Below are 12,534 nucleotides of genomic sequence, written 5' to 3'. Positions count from 1 at the left end.
CTAATATTTCAAAAAATAAAAAATAAAAATAAAGGAGGTTAAGCATAATGCTGGTGAATCTAATGTGATCAATAGCCTTCCTCCTTGTTTTGCTTTACTCTGAGGAACAAGTAGGACATGATATTTACAACAGCATCAGTAGTGGAAGAGGGAAGCTGGCCACATATATCTGAATATGCAACTCAGATTGCAGCTGTAATTCTATTCAGTTATTTGAGTGTAAGCACCATAACATTTAATGAGATTTATTTCTGATAAACTTGCTCAACTGCACTAATATTTGCAAAGAGAAATTACTATTTTTTGTTTTGCTTTTAATGACTACCTAATGTACAAAAACAATAACATTTGGCTTTTAATGAGAACGCTGTGTTGCTTTTCTTCTCTAGGCAAATTCTCCTATTTCTCTAAAGAAATTAATTTGATAATATACAGAGAGTCAAGACAATACGGAAATTGTTAATATAAAAAGCAATGTAGTTTTAGTATGCTGAATATGAAAAGATTCAAATTAACTGCAGCAGGTGAAAAGTGAATAGTAAATGTGAAGATATTTGCTATTACACAATCACAGCAGGTTCAAAGGTACAAAGGAATATACTGTATGTGTAGTGTATATATAATATATATTTATATGGATGTGTTATATATTGATACAAAGATGTACATATTGTGTACTTAAGGTCTAGTTTTCAGAAATACTGTAATGTAGTTTTATGTACTTAACTAAGCAGAGCTAAATAGCAACTTGTCCTCTTCCACTAAGTCACTAGTACTATTTTATTTTAAAAAACATTTATTTAAAAAAGAAAAAAATACATTTACGGTCACTGACATTTGATTATGAAAAAGTTAATGTACAATTGTTAACAAAAATATTCTCCCCAGATGGATACCAACATTGTTCCAGAGAGGGAGGGAAAATGCCACTAACACAAGCAACTCAATTTTGTGAAGAAAGATAACTATGTCTGAAATGTTCAATGGTGTTAAAAATTATGGAGTGAAGAAAACATCTGAGATCACTTTAAACCTATCGTGTTTCTAAAGTATGCTCTGATCTGGTCATCTAAGCCACTTAACAAAGTAGTATAGCTTAAGAGAGTAAGTTCTCAAATATATGAAGAATATGGTCTGACATCACAAAACATTCTACCACTTCTTCCATCACACGATAACATATTGGTCTGTAAGAGTAAATTGGAACATTCATTCTTAGAAATACACTGGCAAAGGCCACATTGGTTTGAGAAACATTAGTCACTTGTAGATTGAATGAGAAGATAGAAATGGGAGCATGTGTGCACTTACACACAAAAATATCCCATTAGTTTATAGTAAATGGACAAGACGATTAATGATGGGCTACAGACTAATGTAATTTGTATTCTGGTTGTAGCACTTGGAAGTCCAATTTGATAGTCAATTGTGTTCCATTGCTATTTCTATGCTTGGCACCTTCCCCCCAAATATTGATCAAGCTCTCTGATGTAACCAAAGTGAACAAAGAAAAACCACAAGGTATTCATACAATTGATCATTCTGTGGTTTTTAAGGCTACACGATACTCTGAGAATATATAGTATCTGTCCCTGCTGCAATGATATATTGATGTGTCAAGATACATGAATCAATCTTAGAATTTAGTGGGACTCTATCAACTGATATGGGATCTATGAATGTGTCAGTATATATGTATCCTTAGTTAAATGATGAGTAAACTAGAAGTCTGCAGCCAATATTGTGAATAACCTAGCCCTCTTTCAACTGTGCTTCACTTTGGACATAAGCTCATAGTCCCCAGTCTTATATTTATTTTCTTTTTATGTTGAAGCCTTAGGTTGTTGCTGCCAAAAAAAGAGAGAATTCCTCTAATCTTAGGTTCTCCAGATGTTTTGGATTTCAGCTCCCAGAATCCAATTTGCATAATGTTTCTGAGAACTGATGTCCCAAATATCTGAAGAACCAAAGTTTGGGTTAGAAGACAAAAGGGAGTCTTACCATGGACTGAAAGAAATCAGGACTAGTTAAAACTGAAGAAGGCAAAAAATCAAATTCTGTGCTCCTGAATAAACCACCACCTGTTTGGAAATACTCACATCAAATCCAGTGTTATTGAATAAAAGACAACAATTCTATAAATGCTTGCTTTAGTCATCTGAAGAGTGCAAGAAAGGTATTATGGGGGGATGTGACTTTTAAGTATCTCAGGAGAAAGTGGCAGTTGAGACTTCTGCTTCTAACACATTCACTTCTGTTTCTTTTTGTTTTCCCTTTCCTCAATTACTACTTTGTCAGCAGGGTAGAGGGAACAAAATCAGTCTGAGGTGTGAGTATATGGATGTCAGATACAAGTGTTGCTTCTTTCTGTGAATTAACTGGAGCCCTATACAATTATCCCACTATGATTCCACTTTAACTTCTGTGGCAACAACTTATGAAATCCTGGGGTTTGTAAGGTGGTAGAGTACTACAGCTCTCTGGCTGAGAATTCTTTAGAATTTAGAAATACCTCTCCATAAAACCCAAATCTCATGTTCCCAAAGGATGGAATCATGGCAGTTAAAGTAGACCCATAGTGTTGAAGTTGTGTTATGTGAAATGTGTTATGTGAAAGTATCATAGGTGCAGGTTCTCCCAATTCTACTGTACACTGACTGTGTGTCTGCTTCATCCAAAAGATCTTTATTCTTTTTTTCATCTTTTTTTCATCAGCGGGTCACAGGGAGCAGAAGGAAAGCGCTCTTTTTTGCTTCCCGGAGCCTAGCACAAAGTCATTATTTATCTGTTCTGTCCTCTCTTTGATGCAGGGGAGGGCAGAGTGGTGATCCTTACCTTTTCATTTCCACACAGAAATAACTCCCTATCTATGGGATATTTTCTTCATTACATTCAAGGGAGGAGAATGAAGGTAGGCTGCAGATGGTCTTGAACACAGAGGTGCCTTAATGGTGATGTTTCATAGACACAAGTACATTGCAATAATTGTTGCAATCAAGCTTGCAATCACAACTTCTTTTTCAATCTAAATACAGTTATTAGATCATGGACCTCTGTAACAATATTCAACACAGTCAATGTACAGAAGACAATTGGGGAAAGTGCCCCACGTTTCAACAAAATGGATATCTATTGTGATTCTCCCTGAAAGTCACTGTATCCTACCAGACACTGCGCAAAGGCATAGGCATGGTCAATCCATGGTTCTAAATGGTTCTAAAGTACTTACAAAATTAGGGGCGCTGATGCTTTGCTTCTAAAGTGTTGCTAAAATTCTGGTGGTGAAATTTTCTGAACTCTAACAAAACTTTCAAAATTTTGTTGTAAATGGCAGTTCCTAATTGGTTTTGTTATAAAAATCGCCAATAATGAAATAATAATGAAATTTTGAAAGTTTTGTTAGAGTTCTGAAATTTTCACCACCAGAACTTTAGCAACACTTTAGAAGAAAAGCACCAACACCCACTAGTTTTGTCAGTACTTATTTAGAACCATGGGTTGACCATGTCTACAAAGGCATATCTGAGACCTGAATACAATTCAGCATTAGAAAAAAAACATGCCTGTTATGTAAAAGAAACTTAGATGAAAACATCTGACAGTGAAAGTAATAATCTGAAATGCCACCTGGCAATGACTAAAAAAGAAGGTAATTAGATAACTGTATAGCATTCAGTGCTCTGGGTTTTTAAAAACTATATTGTAATTCATAAACAAGCTGCAAAATTATTTTTGCAATGCTTAATGGAAATCATTGATAGACTAAATACACATACACACACAAGACTTGATATTATCCTTGCTCTCCCCCCACATTAAAATTGTAATAGAAACTTGCTCTGCTCATTTGCAGTAAGGCTAGTGCCAGTTCTTCCTATTTCATCTGACTGTAAGCATACTCTGTAATATGCTGTAATGTTTAATTACTGCCATGGTACAACTGCATGGCGATATTAACACCTTGGTATAGCAGCATATTCATACCACAGCAATAATTGCATGCTAAAACAAACCAAATGCTTTGTTGGTAGCACTTTCTCCTTTCAACGTGGCACGATTCCAATCACGTAAATCAAATATGAGTTTTAGTCCATGGAAAGTTGTGCAGAAAAAATAGAATAATGTATAATATTTGAATCTTTGTTACAGCATTTCTCCCATAAAACGAAATGTGCCAACACAAATCATACTTGTTCCAGATCAGAAGAAATAACAAAGGTAAAATAAATAAATGGACCTAGTTGAAGAAAATAGATTGCTTCCCAATCTAATCCAAATTGTTTAGTTAAAAGTAAAAGAAGACATTGATAGCATCTCTCTGGATTGAAAATTAGATATGTACCAGAAAGGACTGCAGACAATGAGCAGCAGGTTTGGGGGAAGTCTTGCACACCCCCTAAAACATCAATTGAAAGTTGACCCCCCCCCCCCTATGCTATGTGATTATGATAAAACACACAGAAATTCCATATCTCATTTGTATAGGGGTTATTTGCCACATCTGTCCATTTAGATACACTTACTGATGAAAAATAGATTGAAAAGTTACTATCAATATAATACCGGGACAACTGAAAGCTTTTGTCCATCATGAATCCAAAATACAACATATTGACTGACACCCAACAGGCACAGTACAGTGCAAATACACAGCAGCTACTTTAATAGTAGCACCAATATTTCCCAGCTAATGGACTCTTCACAGCTCTCTCAACTCTTCCCACCTCATATACTATCGCAGTTTAAAATCAAAACTAAATATGCAGCATTCCATACAAATGAATGGATATTTTAAAATCATATATCTTTATGTTGGTATAAAAAATAATACACCCCTCCCTCTTTTTATTGTTTTAAGGCAGCAATCCTACATAAGGCTGCAATACAATTGCTTCTCAGAGAAAAAAAAATCAATTTTTTCTAAGCAACTTCTGTGGTATTACAGTACGAATATTTCAGAGTTACATTGTGAAGTTAAGATTAAGACTCCCAACAGTAGACAGATTTGGAATAAATATTATTTTCATGGATGCTATATTTTTGGATGATTCTTCCTCTTCGAAACTATAGTCCCATAGAGCTGATGTTCTGTATCTGTTTCCTAAACTATTTTGGCTATTTCATGGAGGTGCCATTTTAAGGAGAGGCAAGGGGCTTAGTGGTAGAGCATTTGCTTGACCTGTAGAAGGCTCCAAATTCTGTTTCTGGCATCTCCAGTAAAAGAGTTAGGTAGCAGGTGACAGAAAAGACAATTATCTGCCTGAGATGCTGCTGAGCTTCTGAAAGTCAAAACAACAAACGCTGATCTTGGTGGGAACACAGTCTGATAGTGATGTTGTAGAAAGCTACTTCCTACTATGATGTAGAATTTGCATACATGTGATTTAAATATTTAAATTACATGTATGCTGTTTCATTGAAGGGAAGTCACCTTTTACTGTAAATATTAACTCATTTTCTTGGATGTGGGGAAACGAACAAAAACAATGAACTTAATTACTGCCAACCAATGCACAAAGGAATGTGATGTTTGTCTTGAACACATTGGCTATTTACAATTGCTTGTCTATAACTCAAATGTATCTTTAACTGTTTTAAATAAATGTCAAAAAAACTGCCATTACTTTTATTATAGAGCTGGATTTTTGTTCCAAGACAAACTCATCCATTATGAGTTATTATCTATGGGATTATAGCAGGGATAAAATGAAAGCATTGCAATTTTACTTATTTTTCACCCTTCTAATTATGTGTTTGTAGTCTTCCAAAAGGTATACTGTATTTACTAGATTACTCATATTATTTTATTACTGCCAGATGCCACTTAGAATGACCTTAAGGCTAAAAGATCACCTAAAGTTTAGAACTTCCAAATTTCTTTCATTCTCCCTTTGATTATTATGAGCCAAATGAAGAGTTTGATGACTTCAAAAACTTTTCACACTATTGTAGAATTGCAACTGATCCTAATGACTACAAGTATATGTGCTAAAAAGTCCAATTTGAGGGATATTTGTTTTGCTTTCTTTTGAAGCAACACAGCTACATTTGCTTCTGTATTTGCCACTTCCTGCGGAGTTCAGAATTAATGTAGATATAAAAACAATCTATCTCACTTTCTGACTGCTTTATGTTAGAAAAAGCGTCCAGTACTTGGGGCAATCAACACTGCTCAGAACGATGTAAGTATATATAAAAATATGTTGATGATGTAGTCCAGACAACTGTCTTCCAATATTTTCTGTATGTTTGTTTTGGGAGTAAGCATTACAAGTTTTGTATCAAAAGTATATGACAGTATACTTTCTTTAAGCAAATCATACAAATGACATTCAGTACATTCAATTTAATATAAGGTTAGGGATATTCACCTACCTATAGTCTCTGCCTAAAAGCCCTTGTCTAGTAGTCCACATATGGAGAATAACACTTGCATTTTTTGCACTATGTGTTGGTACAACTATAGGTAATGTCTCATCATCCTTAGAGCTCAACTGGAACAATAAGATGCTTGTACTTGGGGGATTCATAGACTCCAACATTTCACAGATGAAAACTAGAACAGATGTGACCAAGCAATATTATAGTCAAGATAGTAGAGGAAGAATACATAAGCCAGGAAAGGCTGCAGCAGTGTGATTTTGCCTGAGTATACGGTAGGACAGGATTTCTCCCTCTCCTCTCTGCTGAGTTTACTGAGCGCAAAACCACTTTTTCACTCTGAATTCAGTTAATATGTACATATTTATGAACTTTTAAGTTTCACCCTTTTCAGCAGCCACATAATCTAGGCCCTTGATTGTTCTATGCGTAGATTTGAATGCTTATTTTTAAAGGAAATTCACATTATTTTGGTGAGCACTGGATTTTCTAATTTAATATTGCTGATTTACACAAGGGAGATGACATACTTTGCTGAATCCAAATTAATCCACATAGTGAATCAGGGAATCTTTAAGTTAGTAAAGATGGTGCAAAAAGTATGACAGAATGATATATAGAACTACATGGGTCATAGGTTTCTTTTAAAAATTCTGGCACAGTGCTCTGAAGTTGATGTAGGCCTGCACTACAATATTATGGAGAAAGCAAAAAATGAATTGCTTGCAGATGGGAAGTGGGGGGGGGGGGGGGGGAGAGAACTCGAAGTCCAGCTTGGGGTGGGGTGGGGGGCTGAAAAAGGTGGAGGAAGGCCTTGAGGATGGAGTCCACAGTTTTGAAGAAGAGATTTGGACCAGATAGGTCCTCACTGACCGCTTAATTGTTTTGTTTAGAATCTAAAGCAAAACACATTATAATACATGAAGACGACCTTTTGAAATATACTGTCATATAGTTTTGTCCAGTCCCTGCTCTGTTTTCTCATTTTTTCTACACATTTCTTTCTGATGCAGATATTGTTTGTCCTTGGACTCTGAAATATTACAGTGAAAGTCAGTGTTTTATATGTTTAATCCTATGCACATTTTCCTGAATTCAAAGTTCTCTTATTAGGCTTCATTATATATTTCATCTTGTTTAGTAAGGACCACAGTGTGATATTAATTTATACTGAAATCCTTGGGATTACTTTCCATTTAAATTGTTTAGGATTGAGATGTTATATTTCCTGACTCATCAGTGGGACAGAATCCAAATGGTCAAAGTACAGGCATAGAACCTTACATATCTTTCTCTTTCTGATGCAAATCTTTTTGAAAGTCTGGAAACAGAATCAGGTTTTGCCAAAAATATCACAGCGTAACTGTTAAAGATTTTAAGACAAGCCTATGTAGATTTGTAGCAAGTATTAGGTTAGAAATGACATCATATGAAGATATTTTCAATGAGATATATTCAATGTAATGATTTCATCTCAGCTAAATTACTGAATAAGACTGCAATCCTATATATACTTAAATGACAGTAAATCTCATTGAATTCAGTGGCATTTACTTCTGAGAATACATGCATAGGATTGTGCTATAGAATAGAAAGATTCCTCCACAAGGAATAGCTGGATAAGTTTCAAATTGCTAACATGGAGGAGTGTCTAATAAATCTGGCAGCCTGCCTCTCTCTCAATATTTTACGTGGAATGGGTCCCATTGAATTCCATGGGCATTTTTTTTCCTGTGAAACATGCTGGATTAGGAATGCAACCTCAAAATATTTGGTTGAAAATGAGATACACTAAAATTAAGTTTCTCTTTGTCCTTGTCTTTGTATGTTATGATAAATAATTTTTGCCTGGCTAGAAATTACTGAATCAAGACACATGGAACATATGCTTACTGGAGTTGTTACAAATTGGTCCAATTCATCTAGGCACCCAAACAGTGTCAGTTGCTTTTGTGGGATGCTGTATATGATCAAAAACTGTGTTAGGAAGAGAGGAAGTCATCGGTACAAAAATTAGAAGACTCTTGACTAACTTACTCTGCTTTGGATGAGCAGAGAAAGCAAAATGTGACCCATTAATTTTAACATTTTTGTAGATGAAAAAGAGGGAAGATAAATTCTACTTTTAAGGAAAATGAAAAAATGACATTTAAGTAAACTAGACATTCAACTGTGGATTACTATGGATAATAATAGGATGTATAAGAACAATCTCAGTAAGTGAACATTAAGTAAAGATCTTTTTCACTTTGGGGACGTACAGACCTCATGATAAAAACCAATGGCTGGAGAAATAGTGTTAATACCTTGTTTCTGGAAACTAAATTCCTCTCATCTAAAGCTTAGATGGAACCCCATTTTTAAACCCCCCCAAGGAAATAATAAAACCAAATTCAAAACAGCTTTTCAAGTGACACTACAAATTGGACACTAGAAGATGAAAGAAATCACATACAAATATCACTCTACTCCCAGGTTACTACTCTCAAACTAATAACAAGCACAGAGAAAAAACAACAGAAAATAAGTTGACTCACATGTTCCTCTTCTTTGAAAAAAACCATTAGGATCACCTCACTCTGCTTTTGTCTCTTGCTATTTGGAAGTAGGATACCTAACCTTAACAGTCTTTATCTACAACAATATATATGTGTGTGTGTGTTTATTATATATATATTCATACATACATATGTGTGTATATATATATGTATATATATCTACACACACATACACACATATATATTCAGTTACATAAACTGAGCAGATATTAGTGGCAGTGTATGCAAAACAAAAGAGAAAACAAAAATTACTTTAACAAGGTTACACTTTTGTTTTTTGTTTTTTTACACAAATACTGTGGTAAATATATTTTTTAAAAAATCAGCACTCTATCTGGTAAACACCACTTCTGTCCCTCTATAAAATTTTGAATTAAAAAAAATCTTGAGAACTCTTTTTAGTTGCTCCCCACCCACATTCTACTTTACTTCCCTCCACAAGAATAAATCTTGATGCAGCCTTTTTGATTTTTACCCCCAGAGATTGTGGGAGCTAATCCTTTCTTGTACCTAGAATACTAGGTGAAAAAAAAACCTCTTGATTTTTTTTTCCTTTTGCTGTTTCTCTTTGATATTTGCAAAAGTCCCATTGATTGTGCTGAGAGCTTGAGCTCAGCCAAGACACTGAATAAATTACGAAAAAGCCACCTTTGCCCACCTCATTTTTTTTGTCATTGTTTCTAGCTTTTGATGAAAGATGTTGTTGGTGTTAGTGGGGGAGAAAGAAGTTGGGGGTCATGAATCAGAATGTGTGGAATGGAACAGAATCCACAAGAGGAACCTAGTATTCTCCTTCCCCATCCTGCAGGGACTCCACACCATCCAACCCAAACTCCCTTGAGCTTCTCTGCAGCCCTTTTTGTGATAACGACTAATGGCAGAAACCAATAGGGCCCGTTTTCTGTGGTTGTGACTCAAACATACGGTTCTCTTCCACAGTTTTAACTGGATACTGTGAAGTCCAAAGCGGTCAGAATTGTGAATCTGTCCACTGAAACACTGCAAGCGGTGTACTTACGACAGTAGGCCTTGTAGATTTCTTATTTCTCTTTGTTGTTGTTGTTTTGTAGTGCTCTTCATAAGTGACAAAAAAGATTTTTAAAAGTTTTTTTTGTAGTAAAGAAGGGTTGTATTTAGAGGCCAGTAGCTAGAGATCCAACCAGTAGATCTCCTGAAACACTATCTGGCCTTAAGGCCACCATCAAAGGAAGGCTGAGATAATTACTATTCACCCAGCTTCCAGAAATGTAATGTACCAGCAGGCAAAAAACAGTTCTTCATGTAGTACAAAAATGAAATGAAAATAAACAAACAAAAAAAGTAAAAATGAAAAAAAATATCTAGTGCCATATCTTTTTGTTGTCGTTTCTCTGGTTGGGCTTTTTTGTTCATATCAGAACAGGTTTACTTATCCATCTGAAACATGCATCCTCATGTGGTCATTGAAATGCTCAATTTGGTCAAATTTAGCTGGACAGACAGAGCAGACATACGTGGTTCCCTCTGCACAGGCCAACACTCCAGTGGGAAGAGCCCTTGCACCAGTGCTGGTTGTGCTAGGTGTTCCATTGGTGGCACTATGCAGAGCCACGTGTCTTTCGAGCAGGGTCTTGTGGGAGAATTTCTTCTTGCAGATGTAGCATTCGTAGGATTTCTCCCCTCGGTGGAGCCGCATGTGCACGTTTAGGGAGCTCTTCTGGGTAAAACGCTTGTTGCAGATGCTGCATTGGTAGGCTCTGACACCAGTGTGAGTCACCATATGTTTGATTAGGTAATCCTTTAGGGAGAAGGACCGCCAACAGATGCTGCATTGGTGGGGCTTCTCACCTGCGCAGAAGCACAAAGGAAAGACATGCAGGGAAGGGGGAAGAACAGGAGGGAAACTATTTAAAACCAACTTAAATCATATAGAACAGCCCAGTTTCAGTTCTAATTGCAAAACAACTAATTTGGAAAGGAAATGTTGCTTGTTTACTCAAAAAATAGAAAATAAAGTCATTTGACCTTGGCAATCAAGAACATGTTTATGGTCTCCTAACTCTTTGCGTTATGTTTTATTTAAGACCTACCATACCATGAACAATACCAATGCATATATATGATGCACTGGGCTTTGCTTCATTGTGCATTGTCAGGAATCAGTTTTGAAGACAAACATTAGTGTTTGCCAGCTTATAAGGGAAGCAAATCTAAAAGGCAATAATAGCCGAGAATGTTTTTCTATGAAGCCAACTGCTAAGTCAAAATCTACCATGGCTGCAACAATATCCATTAGCATGTCCAAAATAAATGTCAGCTTCATTGAACTGACTTATGCACTAATAACTATGGAAGAAGGCTGATAGAAGAAGTGGAGGGGTATTGCTTGGCTGAACTGTTGACTCTACCTTCTTGCCAGGTATCTAAACCGGCATCTTACTGGAGGAGTGAACTGAAGGGTGAAAGTTAAAGGGCTCAAAACCCCAGGGCAAGAAGTGACCAGACATGGAATGAGAATCAGAAGAGAAGAGCAAATTAATCTTATTCGAAAAGAGAAGTTGGAGGCCAGAAAGATAATGAAATTTAAAATATGGAGTTTAGATAAAGATGATAATATGGTATCAGCTCAATATCAAACAGAGAAGGCTAGACCATTTTTTTGCCATTAGAAATAGAAAATATAAGAAACATCAGGAGAGAATGTTTCTAGAACATGGCCATATAGCCTGAAAAACCTACAACAACCCTGAAAATATGTCTTCTTTGGGGCTGTCAATCCTATTTGGGAATGGCTGTGATCCACTATACTAAACACTGGAAGTACAATTATCTTCTGGTTTTGAAGAGGAGAAAAGTAAAATAGAAACAAAAATCAGTGAAATATACATTAGGAACAAAGAGTTGCAGTTTTAATACTTCTGGAATTCCTTTTTAAAAAGAATGGAAGTAATTTCAAAGTAAAGATTCAGTTCTTGAGCAAAGTAGAATTAATGAATGTAGTATACTAAAGTAGTATCTTAATAAGTTTTTATTTTAACCAACATCAAGATGATATAACTAATGGTAATTTCCTTGTAATCCCTTAATGGTGAAGAGTAGATTTTTCCTCTAAAATATCTAGTGATGCGGTATTTGAATGAAATTTGAAGGCTACTTCCAGCACTTTTAAATTTTCAAATTACACCCCTGACATGATTATTTAATGAGTTTCAAATGTGAGCTGATGCCAATTTTAATCTATTGTGCAGTTGAATTTTTTATTGTGCAGTCAACATTTCTTTACATTTTTCCTATAACAGAACGAGTTCTGAATGCTTCACTACAAGCGGAAGCTTGCTTTCCTATTATTATTACACAGGTTTGGCTTAGAACATAAGGCCAGTGGCTTTAAAAAAAACCTTAAAATTAACTCCTTTGGTTTACTATCCTTTGTTTTGCATGAAAGCTATTAATTTAAAATATATAGTATTTATTTGTCTTTTCATTACAACAGTCAAATTTAGAAATGTTTGCTCTATTTTGGTATACGTTTAACGTTCTAGCATGACCTAGATGCCCTAAGGAAGAAAATAGAGGTTTGTCAGGTTACAGCTGTAGAGATATGTTTATTGTGAAG

The 12,534-nt window shown here is 35.4% G+C and overlaps 1 protein-coding gene across 8 annotated transcripts in view; it reads right to left on the bottom strand.

Moving 5' to 3' along the window:
* Window positions 1-7,129: 7,129 nt before the first annotated feature.
* ZBTB20 (zinc finger and BTB domain containing 20) overlaps window positions 7,130-12,534 on the bottom strand; it is a 607,051-nt gene continuing 601,646 nt past the window's right edge. For all 8 annotated transcript variants that reach the window (XM_060770782.2, XM_060770779.2, XM_060770783.2 and 5 more), the window contains one exon: window positions 7,130-10,766. In XM_060770782.2, coding sequence (XP_060626765.2) covers window positions 10,348-10,766 — 419 coding nt within the window. In that variant the 3' untranslated portion in view covers window positions 7,130-10,347. The remainder of the gene's footprint in view (window positions 10,767-12,534) is intronic.

Source organism: Anolis sagrei, chromosome 3 (assembly GCF_037176765.1).
Source record: "Anolis sagrei isolate rAnoSag1 chromosome 3, rAnoSag1.mat, whole genome shotgun sequence".
Classification (NCBI taxonomy): Eukaryota; Metazoa; Chordata; class Lepidosauria; order Squamata; family Dactyloidae; genus Anolis; species Anolis sagrei.
Note: the sequence above shows the minus strand (reverse complement) of the source record. Positions and strands in the feature narration are given on the sequence as shown.